The sequence below is a fragment of the Phalacrocorax aristotelis genome, chromosome 8, assembly GCF_949628215.1.
Source record: "Phalacrocorax aristotelis chromosome 8, bGulAri2.1, whole genome shotgun sequence".
Classification (NCBI taxonomy): Eukaryota; Metazoa; Chordata; class Aves; order Suliformes; family Phalacrocoracidae; genus Phalacrocorax; species Phalacrocorax aristotelis.
This window is the reverse complement of record NC_134283.1, coordinates 15,500,346-15,523,180: the sequence shown is the minus strand read 5'-3', so window position 1 is coordinate 15,523,180 and position 22,835 is coordinate 15,500,346. Positions and strand designations below refer to the sequence as shown.

Here is a 22,835-nt window from a genome sequence, read left to right as displayed (position 1 = left end):
ATCTGTTGAAGGAATCTGGAAAAAAATATGTCTAAAAACAATCTGCTTTTACTCAATAGCTTTACTTTAAACTGTTTCAACTCTTTTCCCATTGTTTTAATGCATCCTACTTCCTCTGGTTAGTGGAATGGTTTTTCAAATTTTGGAGCACTGTGAAGGTATATAAAAAGGTAACTGAATGGTGTGAACCACTATTGAACCCTTTGGGACTTATTTCTTTAATGGCTGCAGCAACTCTATTGCCAGTAGCTCTGCTAAGAACACAGGGGACTGTATTGATTGTTGCACCTCCAGTTATTAATCTGCATCCCCAAATGGGACTCTTCCCTCGTACTATTGAGGCAGAATGTTCTCAAAGAAATCAGGACCACGTTTGTTAAATATTAACCACACATGAGCTATGGCTGTTTAAAAACTACCTATCTGTTCTACTACCATTTATTTTCTACTACCTTCTTTATTCTCACCAAGGTTTTTCTTTTCTCTGTGTTTTCAAATAATTTATAATGTAGGAAAAATGTTTACTTTAGTATAAATTTTAGTTTCTTTTCCAATTGTATTGTCTTTTTAAAAATATAACTTAGTAGGCATGCTATGTGAGAGACATTTGTATCATGCTTCTTTCTTGTCCCTGGTTCAGGAAAAGAAGAGAAAAATTAATGGTATTGTCCTCCCAGACATGAGAACCTTTTCAGAAAATGCACACTGCTGGATTTTTGTGTGTTCCTCTTCTAATCTAGGTTCTTAGCCTTATTTTGTAGATGTTGAAAAACTCCCACAATAAGTTTCATAAATCATGTGCTCAAGGCTATAATGTAAAACAGAAACAGTTTGCATGGCTTGTCATTCCAAGTTTGTATAAGGAAAAGCAGTGACTGGAGTTTTCAGTCATTTGCAGTTACACAGTTCAGACCAAGATCAGCAAACTTAAGGCTTGCTAGTAACTGGAAGTACTAAAGGAGTAAGAGCAGAAGAGAAGCAGTAGGAAGTGGTAAGTCATGTAAAAAATTGCAAAACTGCTATACTGCTATTTGAAGAAATAATGTGCAGTTACATTTTTAATCACAAGCAATTGCAAAACTGAACACCAGTGATACAGTCTAGCATAATGTCAGTGCTCCAGGAGTAATCTGTAGATTTTGTATTAAAGGATTGTTTCCTTTCAATAGGATTTAGCATTGCTAGAGAATTTACGTTCTGTGTTTGTATGGAAAGAGATACATCCATTTTAAAGAGTATTTTTAGGCTTGCTTCCTATGTAATCCATGACCAGCTGTAGATCTGCAGTTGATAACTCCTAAAGCAGTAATGAACTAAAAATTTGAAGATATGTTGGATTGCTGTCTAAACTAGTGGCTTATTTAGTATTTAGAACTCCTGCCAACTGAGTCTGCTGCTTAATTGTAGCCTTCTTGCTGGAGTGAGAGTAGTGCTGCAGCCCCTCAGACAACATTCTACTATTAAATGTATTAACACACCACAATAGCACATCCAACTGTGAGGAACTAGTGTGTGTTTCTTCTGCATTTTCCTTCTCCATCCCCCCTGTTGCCTCTCCACTATTTGAATGAAAATATGTTACAGCAAGGAAGAGCAGTAACACCACTACTCTGTTAGTCCAAATCAGCTTTTCCAACCTTACCCATTCTCCATATCATTTGACAAGAGATTTGTTAATGGTTCAGCGTTCTCCTTCAACAACAAATTCTACCATTTTGGTTTGAGAAGGGTTGATTCTGAGATTTCTGAGGAAGTTCAGCAAATCAGAGAAGTACTAACCACTGCCGAAGCGCGTGCAAATAAATACTCCTCTTGTGCCCAGGTTCACTTTGGCCATTTGTTTTGCCCTCTATTGCTATGTAAAACTACCTGCCTTAAACATCAATATGACAAAAATTTATTGACAGCTGAACTGTAGCTGGTCATGATTAATTTACTAATCAAAATGTCTGACGATGAGTTCTAAAGCTCTAGTATATTTTCTGCTGCTAAAAGAGGCACTTCAGTGATCCGTTCGAGGTGGTTCCAGTAGCACGTTAAAGGTTGCCACTAAAGTCAACAAGGAGTCTTTGCATGTAACTGAAAGTATTTTTATTGACAGGTTTTTTAAACAAGCATTTGCTTTTTATTGCTTTCACCAAAATAAAGCATATCGCATACAGTGTTTGCATGCATTTAGGAGATAAATAAGTGTATCTTGAATTCTTAATCCACCGATAGCTTATGTAATACAAAGTTTTTTCTTCATTGATGTTAATTTTAAATACAGCTTGTTTGCCCCTTTTTTTAAGCAAACTTTCTTCTTTTTACCATACCTTTCCCTTGTTAACTGACAGATGTTTAAACAACAGATGGGAAACTGCAGTGATAAAAAGTTGCTCTAATAGGATGAAACCTGTATATCAAGTCATCAACTGGTAGATTAAACAAAAAAACAACAACCCAAAACCTAAATGTAAGCTATCAACTGAACTGATACAGAAAAACTTTAAAGAATAACAGCTATTCAACCTTCACCTCCAATTTGTGTGTAGAATAATAAAAAAATTCCAATTTTCATATTTCCACCCTGATTGGTATGCATGTTATTTATGATATTTTCTGAATTTCATTTAGAACTTACAATAAATTTGTTTGTAATTACAAATAGAGGTATAAAGACAAAATCTCATACTGCATTGCTCTTGAAGTTACAGCTATGTTAAATGCATAATTTAAGATCATAAATACATACCCATTCAACTTAACCAAATATCATAAGTCTAACTTCATGTGCTCAGTTTCATGCTGCATAGTTGAGAAAGGAAAAAATTAGGTGGCACTTTTAGTATCTTTAATAGCACTTCTTTCAGCAAAGGATAGTAGGCATTTGTATTACTAGCCAGGGTTACTCTCAAAATGGTATTTTAATATATGCCTGAAAAATACATAGATCACTAAATAAAAGCAACAATTCCTCTGTTGTGTTTCTAGCTTTAGCTAATGGTACAAGGATCATCATTGCTTCGTTTCATTTCCCCTTCCAGCAATAAAGTGATCACAGCTTTACTCAAGTAGCTGCATGTTCCCTTTTTGCCAGTTGGGTGAGTGTTGTAGAACGCAGTCATGTCATCCTGCAGGAGAGGGAAGACAGGTTTCCAAATTTTTTTAAAATCTAAGAACCAAACCACAGGTTCTGATTAATGAGATCAACAGCATAAGTTTCCTTCACTGAACACCTGTTTTGCACAATGATGTTAAAATATCTGCTTATTCTCAAATTATATATAGGCTGCTACATTAAAGGTTCAGCTCTAATTCAGGAAATTGATTACTTTTTCTTAAATCAAGGGCAGAGATGGTGTGGTGAAAATATTAGACCTGTAGTTTTAGGGTGTGTTTGAAATTACTGGAGTAACTACTTCTGACATTTATTACATGTTAACAGGGAATTAAAGTTCAAAATATTTGCGAGTCAGTTTAATGGAAGAGCACAGTTCAGACAAATTAGGATTTCTTTTAGCAGAGTTGTTAGGAAAACCTGAGATAGAATATCATCAGGATAATCCTAACTAGGTGATGGTTACCTGCCAGTGGGCATATACCTGGGAATATGGGAAAGTCAGGTTCCAGAAAATTTTAGTGTAAGGAGTTGGAATTTCCACCAACAGTCTTAAAGATACTATTCACAACTATAAATTGGGGTTTCTTTGTAAGAGACAAACAGGAATCATTCTAAGTAGATCTGGGCTTGGAAAAAAAATTCATCACTTTAATGGAGGCTAGGACAGCACCAGTAAAAACTGGATTTTGCATGGGATTTTTCTTTCTGGTCATAGCCATTGGAGATTTCCAGCTTGTCATGGAAGTCAGTAGCATATTCAAGATAGTGTGTGGAGCTGGTACTTAATACCCATTTGTGTAGATGGTAAGTATGATTTTGCTATGGCTGCAACCAGTCATTACACTTGAAAATGGGCAGGCCAAAATAATGATAAATTCAAGAGAATTGTGTCCTTTTAAAACCAAAGGTATTGCGCAAGGTGATATTTTGCTAAGGCTGGATATCTGCTTGGTTTCAAATCTTATTACAAGAAAGTAGTGGCAAAAAAATGAGCCCTGAAACTTTTGAAAGAATTCTTAAGGAACACATCCTCATCTTTTAAAGGAGCTAAATTCAGCAACAGGAAGTGCTATTGCATATCAATATGCTATGAATCAATAGATTATTCAGAGCTAGCACAGGTGTCTCTGAATATGCATAATAAAATGCCAGATGGAGCAAGGAAGATCATCCTCAGCACAGGCACTTGTCCCAGTGCTTTACTCAGATTTCCTCTTTCAGACAGTTCAGTGAACGTGGCTTAACTGCAGAATTGCAGAGCTTTGAGGCACCAAAACCTTGTAGCGAGAATAGTTAGAGATCTTTAGAGCATAAAACCTAAAATCCCAATGAAGTAAATCTTACAAGCTACTTAATGATCAAGAGTCATTTATTTGGATTTTAAACCTTAGAGATTAAAAGGTCATGATTGTAACTCTAGCACAACAATCAGTAACTAAGAACAGTTCTGCATTTCAAGTTCTTTCATTATTATTGCCAATATGATTTCTTCAGCTACTAAATTTTTCTTAGCATCTGTGTACATAAGATGCTAAGTTCACACTTGCTCAGCTTTCTTTTTTTCTTTTATTATTTTTAACTCTTCACTGTTCTAGTGTCTCCCCTAATTAATTCTTTCCCCTTTAGTGAGTATTTTAACTGTTTCAGCTTTACCCAGACTCTCATTTCAGAGCTGTGTAACATTGTGAGTGTTCTCATTACCACACCAGTTTGAATTCACAATTCAGCAATAAAGTGGACATCTTTTATGTCTTTTTATAGGCTCTTTGCAGACTTATGCAGCACTTGAGTATATTCATTTATTATTTGTGTTCCATTCTGAACTCCTTCATCAATTCGTTTTTATTCTGAACCACACAGAATTAACATTTATAACTAACTTCAATAAAATGATGAATTCTAATAGATGGTAATATTTTACTCACTTGTTTTTCAGCTCCCTTTGGACTGCTGTGATCTTTCTGAAAGTCATTAAATGCTTCTTGCACCACTTTGTCCAAGTCCACTTTGTCCTGGAACTCTAGCTCAGGATTTCTCTCCAAAATAACAGATATAACCATCAACAACTAGAAGGTAGAAAAAAACCTGTAAGACTTCAAATCTGATTTGTTAAAATTCAGGTTGCATAAATGCACTGTTAATAATTCCATCTGCTTCTTTCAAGGGGGAAGCTATTTAATAGAGGCACAAATAATAATGTACAGATAATAGAATTCTGACTTTAATAAAAGAATCACTGATAAAGCAGGCTTTCATGAAAGGTTACAATTTCTGGTGACTACCTACTTCAGGGCACTGTGTAAATGACTGACATTAACATAAAGCCGCTGGGAGCCAGGGAAGTTATTTTCCAGTTTATTCAGTTCACTGCATGGCTGCACAAATGCTGCTGCTCAGCCAGTGGAGAGGGTGAAAAGCACCAAACACTGAATGCCAGCATTTGATGTTTTGAGGCATAATCACATATGGTATAATTTGTACTATGGCAAAGGTCATAAAAAACAAAGTCAGTAGACACCAATAAAAGGTCTCGGTTCAAGAGAATTTACATTCCTTGTATCCGAAAGAGGTTTAAAATAGGAAGGTGAACATGACAAGTGACCCATCATAGTAACTAACAAGCAGGCAGTGGAGTCTACATCAGTCATCTTTGGTTTTGATAATTGTATTATCTTTTAGCAAAAATTGAGGATCTTCTAGTAAGCAGCATGACCATTAGTTTTTCGCCAGAATTGAGATGGATTTGATTTTACTGTAGAGGTATTCTGACATGCACCAGGGGCTTATACACTTTGGAACTAACAATGAATGCTGCTGACAGCACAGATATCAGTTAACAAGGTTACAGGCACTCTTGGTCTGTTCAAAAAGTGTACGTTATGTGCAGTGGTGGGGAAGGAGTTTAAACAGCCTCTTGCTCTACTGTTAGGTATGGGAACATAAGGAAACTGGAAGTTAGTTGATTCAGTAGCATAAAGCAACTTACCAGACAGCCTCAGCAAAATGGGAAAGAAGAATCTATTGCAGGGCAAACTGATATTTTAGAGAAGCTTTTCCCTAAACCTAGAAAATTGTTAGGAAAAGGCATGGGCTAGGGACTTGAGGGGAAGTTATTTTGGAATTATTATTAGTTTTCACCTCCTGCAACCTAATTGTATTGGCACTGTCATTAATACTTATCTATTTGCTAAAGGGAAAGAAGATCAAGAACTTAGTATGTTCTGAACATGTTAAAGGAACCTGCTTAATCATACAAGATCTATGGAGGAATCCTGAAGTAAGTGTTTATATTTGACATGCTATTTCTTCAAATATTTGAGCCTCAGTTGCCTTTTTTTTTAAGCTGCAACATACTCATGTACTCATAAAAATTCATTCACTGTAGGCCACAGACCTCTACAATAATTTGCCTATATTCCGGCTGGTCGATATTTTGCAGCATATCTTCAACTAGAAGGGAAAAATTCATTTCATACATCGTCATATCCGATAAGGTTGGTTGCTGAAAAACAAATAATACTTTTATGCAAAGGCCATTTGCATTAAATCACAACCACTCCCAGGTAGAGCCTATTTACTTGTGAATAAATAATATGCAACTAAGAAATATGACTACTGTAGGATCAAAAACGGAGCAGATTTCAGAGTCTATGACTTGGAAAGGGTCTTCTAGACATAAACCTTTATAAATGTGTTTTAATAGAAATAACTGACTTCCATTCTATTCTAATTGTGTTTTATTCAGAACCAAAACAAAAACTTGAAAATACTTCTTTTTTAAATCGTAACAGGAACAAATTACCCTAAGTAATATATTATGGCATAAAACAGACATTAACAATAAAATAATTCATCATTAATAGTCAGGGAGAGCAGAAATAACTGAGCATCTCTGCCAGTTTTACCTGTGGTAAAAATTTCCCTGCCACTATTAAACCATTAGGGGTTCTCTCCAAGATCTGCCACACCCGGTCATAGAATCCAGCAGGAGTTCGATTGAGAGAACCGTCTATCTGTCTTCTGTTTAGCCAGCTTCTGTGAACAAATAAAATTGAGAATCTGAAGTAATAAAATGTTATAAATGCAGAACAAAGCCATGTTCTGTGGTGTAAACCAGTAAGGTAAGCAGTGACATCAAATACTTATAAATGATGCATATGCAGCGTGCGTTGTGCTCTCTGGTAAGTTATGCCTTAAAGCAAACAAAATCAAGATGCTCAGCATATAGAGGTTAGAATGTTATTCTATGTGTATTTGTGCTTTATGTAATGGAGTGAAAGAATTAACTGTGAAGTCTATCCAGTGCAGTACAGTAACAGTAGCAGGCTGAATTCATCATGTCTAAGCAATTTACCATAGATACCACCATCAGCTAAAACAGAAGTCACTGTGTGGGACCTACAACAGCCAAATTTATAAACACTGAAAAAACCCAATATTAACTATAATATTATAATCTGTTTTACCATGCTACAGTAGGCAAAACAATTCATTATATAATTACAGCTCAATGAAATTCTGCATCTGTCAAATATAAAATGTAATAGTTATTGGTTAGAAACACCTATCGTTCTAATTTAAATATCAGGTTAGAAAAATGCATTTCAGCAGGATTGCTGAAGGTTGGGTTTTTTTATGGTGTGTAGAAAACAAGTGGCCTGTAAATTTAGAAAATTTGACAGAAGGGTTTTGTTAAACTAAAGCTTTGAACAAACTGGGTTACATTCTCCCTAAATTACAAATTTTGTTTGCCTTCAGATGAATACTGTCCCCACCTTTTTTTTTACCTACAACCACAATGTCTGGAATTTAATTTTCATATTTTTTCTTCGTAGCATTGCTACAGCAATGGGGCTTTAGCCAAAATGCTTGAGATACCAGCAAGAGAACTGTGAGAAGTGGCAGCCATGGGTATGATTTTAGTTGGTGGATTCACAGTACAGAATTAAGTTGTATGTAGCAGTACTGCATCTATTTGACAGAGGAGTTTCCTAAAATATAAAAACCAACTCAGGATAGTAACTAAATAGAAAATCTATTTTTGTATGGTAAGAGAGTAGTGAGAGCTCCCCTAGAAAGCAAAGCTCAGATGAAAAGCAACTAATACTTTTGTGTCTTAGTTTAATAATCCTGCAAGACTTTTTTTTTAAAAAAAGTTCTATGTCTTGTCAGGTCACCAATAGCTCTTTTATAACCTTAATAAGGGGGAACAAGTACTTCAGGAAAGGTGGCAAGTTTCTACACCTAAATATTTGGATGTTTGCAGCACAGGAGCCAACACACTATTATACTTTTTTACCACTGTGGATTTGTTTGGGGTTTTTTTGTTTGTTTTTAAACTACATTTAAATTACTGCTTGGTAACATGGCTTTCTGTATTTCAAAGACCTGGTTCTGGTAGGCTGTTTGAAAGAAAGGAAAAAATGGAGGGGGAGGGGAGGGAAATGTACTGGTCAATTTTATTAATGATGTTGCTCTACAGAATGTTTGTAGCCTAGCTCAAATGAAATTCAGCACTAATATTTTTGGGTTTTTAGTTTTTCCTCTGTTTGTATTGCTAGATTAACTTGATAAATTCAGAATAAAATTACTTGTCAGTAAAATTACTTGTTTATGCAGACACCAGTGTGCCTGATGAAATAACAAAAAGATCTTAGACTAAAAAACTTTAATCTTAAATATGAGAGAAATGCTGAGAATGCCTTCCAAGATCTGACCAGAAAAGATAACTCTAGTTCAGATAACTCCATGTGTGTTCTTACACTTTTCTTAAGTTTCTTAGTGTAGCTCCCAACTACACTAGAAGACCAAGCAGAGAGTGTGTTGTTTGGTTTCTGGTTTTTTGTTTGGGTTGGGTTTTTTTCCTCTTTTGGAAAGAAAAAAGTATCACTGAATGGTGCATTTTCTGAGCAGCGTTGAGCTTTAGGTAATTGGGATATGCTTTATGAGAACAAAGAAGATATTTGCAGTTAAAGCTTTAAACCACTTGTGATACCACAGCTGTCACTGACTTACTATTGACTTCTAATTACTTTACCACTGTCAGGATCAAGCCAATATGCAGTGGGATTTTTTTCCTGTATAACTGTATTAACATGGTAAATTAAAAAAAAAAGTCTCATAAATCACTTCTCAATGAAATACTTAATGGCCAAAAACTTGGGCCTGTTACGACAGTTCCACCTCATTCTCTGCACAACTTTGTCCTTGGACTAGCACAAGAAAACATTAATAAAAAAACCCAAAAAAAGTTGTGATAGAAATAAAAGGTTGTTTTCTTAATATACAGAAATAAGTATTTTAATATGTCAAAAATACTCACCCTATCTAAATTACTATGGTAAGGCAGAGAGTCCTGTAAACTGTATGAGCAAATGAGTTTTATAACTGTTCGGACCATTAAAAGAACAGTGCACCATTTTAAAAAGGCTACTTGCAGGTAGGTCAAAAGGAATACCTGTGCAAGCCTGCACTCTGTTGGTGATACATATTAAAAAAAATGTTTTTATCTATATGGTGTCATATCCTGGAGCCCAGTGTAAGAGGTAGGAAAATTGCAAAAATGTTACCCTCCATGAAAACTTGGAGAGACTGTTAGGGAGGTATATACACCACTAGCCTTTCATGTATATACATGAATTATATATGGTATCACAGGAGCAGAGATTTCTCCTAAAAAAGCACTGCAGTAGGAAAACCTGTCACAGAAAGAAAACACAAGGAGATCGTGTTTTGTATTTCCTGTCAGGAAGAGAACTTTTAAAAACAAATCATTAATGGTTAAGGAACAAGGAGCTTGTAATACTGTACAGGAACAAGTTAGAGGTAGGAAGTTTTGAAGGATATGCTGGCTAGCCCCAAAGAAGAATCTTCATTGTCAGAAAATCAACCAGAGTGCTTTTTGCTGACCCAGCTATCGTCCATTAAAGGAATCAAAAGCAGAAGGCACTGGGACAACTCAGGTAAGATCTCTAATGAAGGATGGTGCTTAAATTGCTTACTGTGATTGACCAAATTGTTTCCTAAATAGCATAATATTTAATGGAAAATGCTGCAAAGAGAAACCTAGCGTTGTTCTACTAAGGTTTTAGAGGAATAATGCCAACATCAACATGAGTACAGACAGGAACTGAATAGCATACATTAATAACTACATCCAAGACACTGAAAAGCATGTGGGTCCAACATAGGCCGTTGGACTGAGAGATTCTACATCACACAAATTAGATAAGAGAAAGCAGACACTGATTTAAAAAGCTTGTTTCTCAGGCATTATAGATTGGGGGAAAAAAACAGAATGTGTTTTGAATTAAGCAGGAACATAAGTAATATGACATGTGGTATATTTCCTCTTTGTTGAGAGAAAAGGCCATCATCCATTCAGTCAAGAACTATGGAAATTATCAGCAGTATTATGTGCCGAAGTTATCTAACTTAACTAGAAGTAAAACCTACAGGAGGACTTTTGACTTTACTCTTATCAATATAGTTAAGTGGAAATATTGTAATTTTAACTTTTGTCTTGCATACTTTCTATCACAATGAATGCTCTTTTTGGCAGCTAGTTACAGCTTGGAGAAAAGATTACAGGTTTCAGGCTGCACAGCTATCTCTTGAGAATTCTAGAGAGCATCTGTTCTTAATTAATATAATAAGCTAGAAGAAAGAGGGCACTGAACAGCAGAGAAACTATTCTTACAAGTTACTTAAGTAGACAGTATTGAGTAATTTTTTGGCTTCTTTCCCCACATCAAAGAATGTAATGCTTCACATTACTGCTGAAGTATAGGGATTACTACAGCACAGTAAGACTTCCACAAAGATAACGCTGAAAAGGGAAGATGCAATATAAAAGAAACAATTGTGGAACCTGGACACAGGTGAAAGAATTAAAAAGTGCATTTTTGCTATCTTTTCTTAAATAAGTATATTACTGATTGCATATACCTGGTGATTTCAGATGTATATGAAATAGTTCAGGAATAAAAATGACTTAAACAACCTATTATAAATGAAAACAGGTGCCACAAACCCACACATCTCATTACCTCCCCTGCTGCTGTGGTTGAAGAATATCCAGCAGAAGCTGCTTCACTTCACTAGGGGACATTTGGTATAAGTCCTTGGCTGGCATATCCCCAGCACGGATTTTCAATTCATACTTCATAGCATGGATAATCCATCTGAAGTAAAGGGAGGAATACATTTATTTATTAATTAAATAGGAAGTTTCCAAATATTAAAAAAAGCCAGTCTAATAAAATAGCTCATAAGAATTCCACATGATCCTGCTATTTGGCTGTCAGGACATGCATAAAATATAAAATACTCTACTACTCTTATTGTACTGTGGAATTTAGTTTTTGATTGCAAACTGAAAGGGATGATTTTAAGAAATGGGTTGTGAAGCATGCTTCTCATGGGGAAGATCTATTTGACCACATATTCCCCTACATCCCATGTTCATTAAGACAAACATTCACCTGCCTTTTGATGTTAAAATTCCTACTTAAAATTATGCTCTGACAGTATATACATTTTGCTGATGAGTTCTCAAAAAACATAACTAAATTATTTTACATTTAAAAATACTTCACGGCTTATTTATGGTTTAGCCTTTGAGATTCCTTTTTGCAGTCTATCACACTTTTCTTTTGCTACTCCCTTTTGAAAAGATTTGATGAAATAAAAATAAGGCACCAGTGAGGATTTTTCAGCCTTAGGTATCAGAGAGGCAGAACTTTGCAAATTATTGAAGGAAAATGCTGAACTTTACTCTCCATATTATATTAGAGGCTGTAGCACTGTTTTTATGTAATATCAAATATTAAATAACGTACAGATACATCTGATGCAAGATAACTGAGCATGGAGCTCAGTCTCTTACCATCTACATTGCTTCAGTTCGAGTAGATATTGCTAGCAGAAGGGAAAAGAAACTTAAAACTAGTTTTTCTTCAAACAGTCCATCATATAACACCTGATCAAGCCTGGGTTACGTCAAAGAGCCTTACTCTGTTTATCAGAAAATGCAAAGTAGTTGCATACTAAGAGTTATATATATAAAAAAACCTAAAAGGGTTACCTTGTCATCAGTATAGCCACATTCCACAGGCATTTAGTTATTTAGCCTACAAGGTATGTAATGTTCTTGTTCACGTAAGTCAAGTCACAATCTTTTCTGAAGGATTCTTAGTAACTACACAGAATTCTGAGATGTCAGGCCAACTGATTCAACATTGCTTTAAATTTCAGATTTCTAGGCCCATTCATTGAAGGTGCAAGACACAAGAGAATATTGGGCAACATGGCCATACTATATTATCCAGAACACACTACTTATATTTATTTTAGTGGGTGACTAGTGTCCTTTTGTTACTAGGATTAGCAAACACATATGGCTTAGGAATCGGTTCTTTTTTCACTGATGACTCAAATATATCTGTGTGGAAGTCATTCGCTGGTGTTTTCTCTTTGCAGTGGCATACAAAACGTAGCAAAGTCAGAAGTGGACCTCCTACCAAACACTTCACTGATAAGAGGGGGGTAGAAGTCAGTTGGTTAGAGGTTTTTACAGTAATAGGACTGTCAGGAACCTGATCTATTTCACATGAAACCCTGAAAACAAATCAATAACGAGACACTAAATCAAATCATTATCAAACTGGAATGGTGTTTCTGCAAGAAGGATAATTTTGCTCACTCGAGTGGATAACACTGAAATAAAGGAAATTGACTCTCTAGCATTAACCTTGGAAGAAAGTACCAAAAAATTGCAAAAAGGATTAGAATGAGGAAGGGGAGAGGAAAGAGGAGTAACATGGATCTGCAGAGGGTACAGAAAAAGTCTTTAAGTGCGAAAGGATAGACATAGTTGCAGTTAAATGTAATACAGGTGATATGAAAAGTAAGTTTGGTTTTTTGTTGTTTTATTTTTAATGACTGGAATCTACTGCTAAAGTGGCAGCATGAATCTCATATGCTAGAAAAAAGACTGCTGGTAACTACCTCCAGTGCTGAAATGCTGTATTTTTGCTAAGAAAAAAATATGGAAGATGGAACACTTAAGTTCTAATTTTAAAGCATGCTCACTAATTCTGTAAATCTCAGACAGTAGCACCTGGCCTCTTCAAAGAAGTGCTTATTCAAATGCAACTGTCTCCTCCTAAATGTGAAAAAAGTAATTTCTGTAGATGGCAAAGTAAATGCAGATACCATGGATTATGGTTAACACTCCAGCACAGACTAGTTGTAGGTCACCTTATCAAAGAACTAAATGGAACAATCCACTAGGTAAATAATGTTTAAAACGTAATTCAGCTTTGTGGTTCCTAAGCTATGTATAGCTTAGCCTAACCTGTATAGTATAGAATTGGACAACTATGTTGCTGATGAACAGTCATGAAGTGTTGTGTGTCTGTAATAGGGACACTGCTCAGCTGGGGGTGGTGCGTTGCTTTGGGGGTTTTTTGGAGAACAAAAACCCCATTTTAGCAACCCTATAGGACAAATCAGGTTTTTCTTTACCATTGCAGTGAAGTGTTTTTGTGTAAAGAACTGATCTTGAACAATGGCTGTGTTATGCCAGATATCCAGATTCACTGAGTATCAGCAGTATACTTGGTGCTTCAAAATATTTTAGGAAAAGCTGTAATGGCAAATACATTTGAATTGCAGAAGGCTTTTATTACCTGAAGCCCCCATTACAGACAACACTAAAAGAGCAACAGGCAGATTATTGTGCTGAAAGTCTGAACAGAAATAGTTTAAGTACCTTGAAAACACTGTTTCCAAGGGGTTTGTTGCTCACCATTGCCAGACTTTCAAGACTGATTCAGACAAGGCTGTATTATGAGCTCAGCACTTATCAGAAAACAGAGAATGCAACTAGAGGTGTATGTTGACTTGGAGAAGAATTGAGAGGTTTTATAAGGGAATCCATTTCCGTGCTGCAGCCTTCCTCAATTGTGGCATTTATGAAGTCTCTACCCTTTACCCATATGCCTAAACCTACAAGATATAGGTGACTGCTCATGTGAACAAAGAGCTTTCAAAGGCCTCATGGAAGAGCCTTAATCCTAGACTGCACTTTTTCCTCCTTCTTCCTCAAGTCCTGAAAGTCTGACAGTGAAAGCTCTTACTGTCCTCTCTACCTCTTGATTCTCCCCTCCCTGCCAGTACAGTACATTACGGCCACGGCCCTCTAACCTGACTGACAGGTGGGCAGGCAGCAGCACACCCTGTGTGAACCTACGTTACCTATGGGGCACTGAAAAGGAAGAACTAGCATTTGGTTGGCTATGATCCATAATGCTTCTAGGCGCTATGCTCACCTCACATGCTTACCAGTAATGAAATTCATGCTAGTTACCAGACATAAGCATGCGCAGCACACTTGGGAGCTAGTATGTGATAAAAAGATTTCTGTAGAGATTGCCTTGCTGCCCCTGCACCAAGAGAAAACTGTGAGCAGACTTTGTATCCACTCTGCAACTGGGAAAGTCTGGGTGGCACCCAGCATACTGTATGTCTGCTGCCAGGTAAGAAACTGTCCCAGGAGCACGCTTTATTATTTCAGGTATGGATATGAGGCCAGTTGCAATCTAAACTGGAACACCTTCAACTCACTGCATTGCTGGTGGAGACTCACTTTGTCTCTGCCCGAGCTACACACAGGCTGGTTCGCCAGCTGGGCACTGCCTCCTTGGCCCCTGGGGGAGCCAGGCAGAACATTCTGCCTGTTGGCTGCTGGCAGGACATGGGGGCCTGGAGGCAGCACACTTGCCTCTGCTTATTGGCTGTACAGAATGTATATAGCCCCACTAAACTGCTTTTGGTTTTAAGGCCCTAACATGATAAGGATCAAGCTTTGAAAAAGCCTGTAGTTTGCTGTATTAGCTGTAGGGTGGCTTCAAAAGGACTGCCCCTCCTCCACACTGCTGACTGGCAAATTTGAGATTAGTTGTGTACCTGGTTTTGGCACACTAATTTAAAGCAGGCTTCCTAGGAATGCAAAAATGGAAGTTACAAGTTTTTCTGCATCATCTTATATAAACTGTTTTTGCAAGGTGGCAACAGTGTCTGTTGGAGTATGTATGTTCCCCTGCAATACTAGTAGTAACAACAACAGATGATACTTTACTGACCCAACCCGTATCTTCAGCATGCCACTGAAAAGTTCAGGTGAATTTGAGATGATCCAGCCAATATGTATGACAAGTTCCTGCTGAACTACAGCTTCTCTTTCATCTTGTAAATGACATTTTTCATAGATTATGTTCTTAATCACTCCTGGGGATAAGGGATTAGAAATAACTTCTTCCTCTTGGCCAAAAGCTCCAAGTGTCACCTATAGTATATTGAAAACAATTCAGAAGATATGGGTGGGAATAAAAGCACCATAGAAGCAATTCAGAAATGAAGCTTCATGAACTCTGCTTTTATTGTTAAAATTTCACAGTACAAAAATAATTTTGTCAATGACTGATGCTTGTCAATACTGTTAGTTGGATGCTATTAAACAAAATTCACTAAAGACCATAGTAAATAAAGAATATATTTTTTCCAGATGAAAATAAAAGCATTAGACCACTGCTTTGGTTTCAAAACTGGCTATATAATTATGGCTGTACACTAGATTTAGATAGTCTTTCCTTTCTGAATTACAGCTGTGGAGCCTCACTTAAAATTCAGAAGTAAATTTGCAGCTTTGTCTTCTTATTTGTAATAGCATCCTAAAAGTTACAGCCCTCTTTTTAAGACAATAGATTGCTGGTACTGGATTGTTTAAGCACAGAAAAGGAATTTTGTGAAAATTCTGATTTGCCTTTATTTTACATCATTAAAACACAAGCAACACTAATTTTTCTCCTATAGTAAAGATCATTATTACAAAGGGATGAATGAAGGCAAGTTAGGTTAAAAAGTAGAGAATAAACAGCTATAAATCACGCTGCATGCGGATTCCTCTATAGCTATGTAGCACCACAAGCACATACCCAGACCTCAGTCTGGAGTAAGACAAAGACGAATCTGTCATAATAGCATTACATATAGGTAACTGTACACATATACGTATTTTAATTTAAAAATACATAATATTCAATTACTGTCATTTGGAGACAGCTCTTCATGAACTTAATTAAAATTATTGTGCTGGGAGACAGAAAAAAATTCCTTAGGAAAGGGAGAAACACTGATGATGAAACTTTGTTTGGAACAGAAAACTAAAATCCTGAAAGACTTTTTGCTCCTCAACTGCCACTCATCTGCTGTCTAAGGCGCACTTACAGAGAGAGCAGCTACATCTTCATTAAGTCTTAAAAAGAAGCTTTATTACTTGACTCTACTTTTGTAAACTAAGAGCGCATATTTATAAAATCTAAATAAATCATGCCTCTTCCCTCCTTATCTAGACACTGAACTATAGTTTCAGTATTATTCTGTTATTAAATAAAAGTAAACTTATTAGCCCCTACTATATGCAGGTATTCAATATATCTTTATTTCCTCTAGATTTTTCTTCTTCAGTAGCAATTGTTTAAGCCATTGGGTACTTTTAAGAGAAGCATCAGAGGCCTTCCAAATTAAAAAGCCCATTTATTTAGTTTCTCTGTTATCATTCCTTAATACACTTCTGAGGAGTAAAGACTTACCTGCTTGCCCTGAACTAAAACATTAGTAATAGATGGTGCAAGGCTGTCCACTAGTTTACCTAAAAGACTTGCTGCGAAGCGCACAACAGACCTGAGGGCAGAAAACAGAGCAATCCCACTACATATCAAAAGCTAGTTTTATGAATTCATAGATAAGTTCGAAGCCTGCCACAGCAGAGAACTCAACACTAACTCAGTAAATACATATATTTTGTATAAAGCAGAATTTGGACCAGATTTTATGTCATCTTCTATGGATTTTCATTTTTTGTCTAGATATAGGTTAATGGATCAAAAATAAATTTAGTTAGGACTCATTAAACTACAACCTCCGTAAAAAGCTTGTCGTTCTTTTCTCAGCATCATCTTGAAAACAGGTAAGAGATGCCAGCTTCTCTTTTGTGATATTTTCACCATTTTGCAAGGTAGACTTGGTAATTTTTTAAGGAAGCATTAGATTTTGCAAGCGTTAGATTTTTTGTTTTGTGTCCATGTCAAGGTAATATTTTGCATATGTAGCATAAAAAGAAGAGACTTGTGTAAACTGCTAGGTTAAAACTAGCTGTACATTTTTTCATATATCCAGTTGATAGCTAAAGATATAAATACTTCTAATAATGATTTCCTGACAAAATACACACCTAATAGCCCCCATATTTGAGCTTTTCCAGCAAAGGCCTGTAGGCTGCTAAGAATCATTTATCCACAGAGATAATGAATAAGTTGTAATATTCAACAGTGTTAGTAAAACATTGAAAGAGTTTATGTTGATTCCTCTGAAAACTGCTATATACTTCTTAAGATCAAGAGCAAAGCACTTCAAAAATGTATTAGCTGATACTACCAAAATGCAAATAGGCAAAGAAATCCAAAATCTCACGGAGCTCCGTTTCAGACCTCTGGGCACGTTACCTGTTTCCCATGTACCAGTAAAGTAGTAATATGTGGGGCTATAGAAGAAGAAAATTTCTGTGCAAATGCGGCACTGTAGCGCAACACCAGCCTATATGTATGTCACAAGGCAATCATGGAAAAGAAATGAAAAATAGTTTACATATTTTGTTTCTAAAAATACTTTTGATTTTTATTCTTTACAAAAAAATACCACCAAGGTATTTTGGTTCTACCTTATTATTGGCAAAGGCTAAAATGAAAAATGAAACACAGTTTTTATATTTACAGACCCATTTGCTAGGAATAGTTAAGTGAAAGAACAGAATTCAGGACAGGCTCAACTCATTTCTTCAATAAAAAGAAATTAATTTTCTACTGAGCTTCAGGGCAAAGAAATTAATAAACAACATGTAAATACCAAGCTACTTGCTGAAACTTTTTAAAGTTATTGTGACAAAGTCAGGCTCAAAGCAAATTATTTCAGGGCAATAAATAAACTGTGTAAGTGTATCAACTTAATTGATTTATATTTGATAACCAGCCTTGCTACAGAAAGCTAGTGATAATATTTTATCATGCACTGTAAGAAATAATGAGAAAAGAATACTAATATTCTTATTCAACTTCAACAAGAACTATACATGAGCAATAGCACTCATAGCAAAACTAGCTTATTCCTCTTCTATATTTTGAAAGATAACAGTAAGAAAATACTTCTTAATTTTTTTTTTAAGTGTTATAGACCGGATCTTCAGCTGCAATGAACCAATACAATTTCAGCAGTAAAGCTGTCAGTTTCCTTTTCCCCTTTAAGTGCATAAGGATCCAGATTTACTCTCTGTAAACACATTGGAAAAAAATTGATGTAAAACAAAAGGAACACGACATGTTTATACAAACCAGAGCTTTTTGCTGCCAGCTTGTCTATAGAGTCTTTCAATGTGCTCAGCAACAGTACCTGAAATGCATTTAAAAAAAAAAGCCACATACAGAACACAAACAAAAAAGATGCACAGGATTTCATTTAATAGTAATAAGGTAAATTTGATGAGATCAGTTAATTGTGAATCAGCTTTAGTAAAGCACTTACCTATTGTGCTCAACATCTAAAATTTAGATGTAATCAAGTCCCCTATCATCCAGCTGTATGTTGTTATGCAAGAAGCCAAACCAGATTTCAGTTAAATTTGCTGCACATGCTATAAAAACACTTATGATAGCACTTTTTGTTGCAATATATTGGGGAAGATTAATCTACGTTCAGATTTGGCCTATAAAGGTACATCGCCATCATAAGTTACATCCTTAAACTGCAGGTTATGTTTTGGATACAGGATGTTGATACTCTTGCTGTCTTGCCTCTTTGTTGAGCTAAATCCTACAGGAAGCAACAGGGAAGTCTTGTGCTTACAGTGTAGTTCACTGAAGCAATGTTAGGTTTGGACAAAGTTTGTAATAGCGGATATCCAAGACACAAGTTGTTTTCAGCTTTGTGTATGAATAATAGATCACCTGGTTAATCATGTGGGACATGAGACTTTCATTTTACAGGAAGCTGGGAGAGTGTGAAAGGAGGATCTTTCACTGCTTTGCGGCTCTGCCCTGAATAACCACAAGAAGGTGCCCACAAAGCTGCTTAAGTGACTGTGTCATCAGGTGCATTACAGCACTACTCTAGTGAAGTTAATTGTCACCATTGCAAAGTACAACAGGGATACCAGACAGATAGCTAAGGCATTATATTACTGATTTACTACTCTCCCTCTCCTAGCTGGTATCCTGTGTGCCAACACTGAAAAGAACATTTTGTGAAGTGTTATGTTTTAAACTAGCATCATGCAGTACAGACACGACCTAAAAAAGAGAGGGCAGGAAATAGGAAGAGCAGTGCTTCCCAGTAGTCCAGGATTCAGAGAAGGCATGAAGTACATTAATTACATTAATCAGAACAATAGATGATACCATTCTTTTGTCAATCCATAGTTGACCATGGTGCAATAACTTGTTATACTGACAGCTCTTCAACTGTGCAGGGGATCATTATGTTAATGGTAAAAATGGTGACAAACATTCCACTATTCAGACTTCCTTTAGCTTCCAGATTTTAAATTCTCAGATCGAATGGCAGTGTTTTTCATGCCAGGCACTTATTGGTAAACAGTAAGTTCATCTGTAACAACAACAGTAGTGCAAGTTGCCTCACAAAATCATAGCTTGTGCCTGTCAGCTGGAACACCCAAGGTTCTTCAGCTTGTATGTTTAGATTTGTGTTTTATTGACTGTGTGATTACTTAATGCCAATCTCAGTAATCTTCAGCCATAGGAGGATGGGAACTTTTCGTCAGTGACTCAGACTGTTTAATGCAAGGGGCATACTAAAAAGGGTATAATCATCTACTGTTTCATATGGGACGGCACAAAAAGGTCTATACAATTAGCTCTGAACAGTCGGAGGCACAACAGTACTTCTTTGACCTAGTCAAACCTTCCTTCAAGAGAGATTTTAGGTTCATCATCATTATCTGATGGTCAGAAGTGGCTATATGGGCTGCTTACAGAGGTTAGGAAGTCTGCCTCAAGTTGTTTCCAGAGCAAAGAAGGACACAACCTACAAAGGACTAAAGAAAGCTACTGAGGCTCTCAAAGCCCAACACCAGTACAGGTTAACAGTGGCAAAAAAGCCCGCTTCAGAGGTGACATATATCTAGTGCTCAGATTCCAACCATGGCTTTGGATTCACATTGTATTTCGTCAATGCACTGTGTATCAGCCAATTAATTTTATTCTGCTTTACATTATTTTCTATGGTATTTTTAATATAGCAATATGGATATAATGTATATTTATGTCATAATGACAAGTCTTCATTACAAGAACCAGCTGTCCTATACCAAAATTATGAGCAGGGCTCTATAACATGAGGGGGTAAGTTACACTGCTTGATGAATAACTGAGAGAATATTATTTGCTCTTAACCTTCCTCTTTTTCTGAGGAGTATTCCTATATACAAAGGCAGCTAATAAGCAGTCTTTGGAAAAAACCCACCAAACCTTGCACCACAAAAGCCACAAGCCTTAGCAGCCTCTTCTGAATTCTTTTATGTGAATTTAAGTGCTGTGCTCTGATACAAAGCCATAATACATGATTAGTGTAAGATTCACCGATGTATTTAATTAGTCTGATTACATAAAATAAAATTCAGTTTAAGGCTTCACACATTTCAGACTAAATTTTACAGACACACAAACTTGTCTTTAGTTTCAGTTTTCTGCACAAGGTCAAATCTCCTATTCTATAGCTATGTATTCAGAATTACAACCAGATAGAGTACCTGCCCACAAGCACTCTGAAAGGGTTCATATATTTAGCAGCTCATTCTCCACCATGCTATAACTTCGCATGTCATTTAATGTAGAAATTACTTTAAATGGTAATGAAAAGACTACACAAATGCTTACATGCATGGCCATCATTCATGTTCATTACAACTATACATACAACTGCTTCCAGAAATACTCAGAAGAGTCAAATGAAGTAAGCTCCTACCTTCCTTGGTGATAAAATTCGGTCCTTCCCTTTTAAGCAAGATACTCGCGAGTAATGCTTGACTTGCTAGGCAATTGCAGTCCTTAAAAAAAGAGCAACAAAATAACCACAAATAGCCTTCAGATTTTCAGTGAAGCAAAACCAGAAAAGCTATTCAAAATTTCAACTGTAATCAAATGGCCTTTTTTTTTTAAATCGAAAGTCTCCAGGTTTCCTTTTTAAGGTAACTTATTTCATACCCTGTGTATCCTGTAGCCTTGTCACTGCTGCTTGCAGAGGCTTCTCCATGGTTCACATTAAGTTCTAATAATTTGGCCTCAGAAACGGTTCCTGATTTTTCTGTGCTTGGGTCCTGTCATTTACAGCAGAAGCACTTATGACATAGGGAACCAAGCAGGCTACTTTGTGTTTTCCTACTGAACACTGGATCTATAAACAGTCACTGGTAGTTTTCTTCTACTGTTTCCTGATACAAATGATAGACGTGCCAACCAGCAAGGAGGTGCTGCTGGACTTGCTATTCACAAACTGAGAAAGCCTGCTTTGTAATATCTCGGTTAGTGATAGCCTTGGCTGCAGTGACCACAATATTGTGGAGTTCGGGATCCTGCTGAGTGTGCTGAAGGTCAGCTCTAAGACAAGGGTTCTGGGTTTTAGAAGAGCAAACTTCAGTGCACTCAGGGCTCAACTGGGAGGGATTCAATGGGAGGCTTCCATGGAATACAAAGGAGCTAGTGAGAGCTGGGAATTCTTCAAGAACTCTCTACTGGAAGCACAAAACCAGTTTATCCCCTACAAAGGAAAAGGAAGTAAGTGGAGCAAGAGGCCCCTGTGGCTCAGCCATGACCTCCTGGGTCTACTGAAATCCAAAAGCGAAGCACACCAAAAATGGAGAAGTGGAGGATTGTCCACCAAGAACTACAAGGGCATAGCCAGAGAGTGCTGAGACGCAGTCAGAAAAGCCAAAGCCCAATTTGAATTGAAACTGGCTGTAGACATAAAAAATAACAAGAAAGGTTTCTTCAGACATGTCAACCACAAGCAGAAAAAGAAGGAAAACATAGGCCTACTGTTAAATGGAAAAGGAGAGTCAATCACCAATGATGCTGAAAAGGCAGAGGTCCTCAACACCTTCTTCACCTCTGTCTTTACAAACACTGTTGGGTCCCAGGCTTTGGGAATGAAATTGCCGATTGATCCAAACACCAACCCACCATCAGTGAAGGAAGAGTTAGTACATGAATTACTACAGGAGCTTGACCCCTACAAATCAATGGGCCCTGATGCCATCCAACCAACGGTGTTGAGAGATGGCTGACATCATTGCATAATCTTTGAGAAGTCATGGAGAACGGGGGATGTCCCAGAGGACTGGAGGAAGGCATATGTTACCCCTATCTACAAGAAGGGCCTGAGGGAGGATGCGGGTAACTATAGGCCCATCAGCCTTACTTCAGTCCCTGGGAACGAATCCTCCTGAGGGCCACCACAAGTCAAATGAAGCACATGATTGGGAAAAGCCAACATGGCTTCTCTAAAGGCTGATCGTGCTTGACAAACCTGGTGACCTTCTATGACAAAGTGACTTGCCTGGTTGACATGGGGCAGGCAGTGGACATTGCCTACCTGGACTTCT

General features: G+C 36.8%; 1 protein-coding gene across 20 annotated transcripts in view; it reads right to left on the bottom strand.

Annotated features, from left to right (window-relative positions):
• Positions 1–2,076: 2,076 nt before the first annotated feature.
• PHKB (phosphorylase kinase regulatory subunit beta) overlaps positions 2,077–22,835 on the bottom strand; it is a 93,249-nt gene continuing 72,490 nt past the window's right edge. For 14 of the 20 annotated variants that reach the window (XM_075101530.1, XM_075101514.1, XM_075101516.1 and 11 more), the window contains 9 exons: positions 21,200–21,281; positions 18,553–18,610; positions 16,759–16,849; positions 15,250–15,452; positions 11,152–11,286; positions 7,009–7,138; positions 6,498–6,605; positions 5,029–5,169; positions 2,077–3,113 (listed from right to left, as the gene is read on the bottom strand). In XM_075101530.1, coding sequence (XP_074957631.1) covers positions 2,976–3,113; positions 5,029–5,169; positions 6,498–6,605; positions 7,009–7,138; positions 11,152–11,286; positions 15,250–15,452; positions 16,759–16,849; positions 18,553–18,610; positions 21,200–21,281 — 1,086 coding nt within the window. In that variant the 3' untranslated portion in view covers positions 2,077–2,975. Of the gene's footprint in view, positions 3,114–5,028; positions 5,170–6,497; positions 6,606–7,008; positions 7,139–11,151; positions 11,287–15,249; positions 15,453–16,758; positions 16,850–17,670; positions 17,762–18,552; positions 18,611–21,199; positions 21,282–22,835 lie in introns of all 20 variants that reach the window. The other 6 variants (XM_075101515.1, XM_075101517.1, XM_075101527.1 and 3 more) reach the window with 2 other exon arrangements.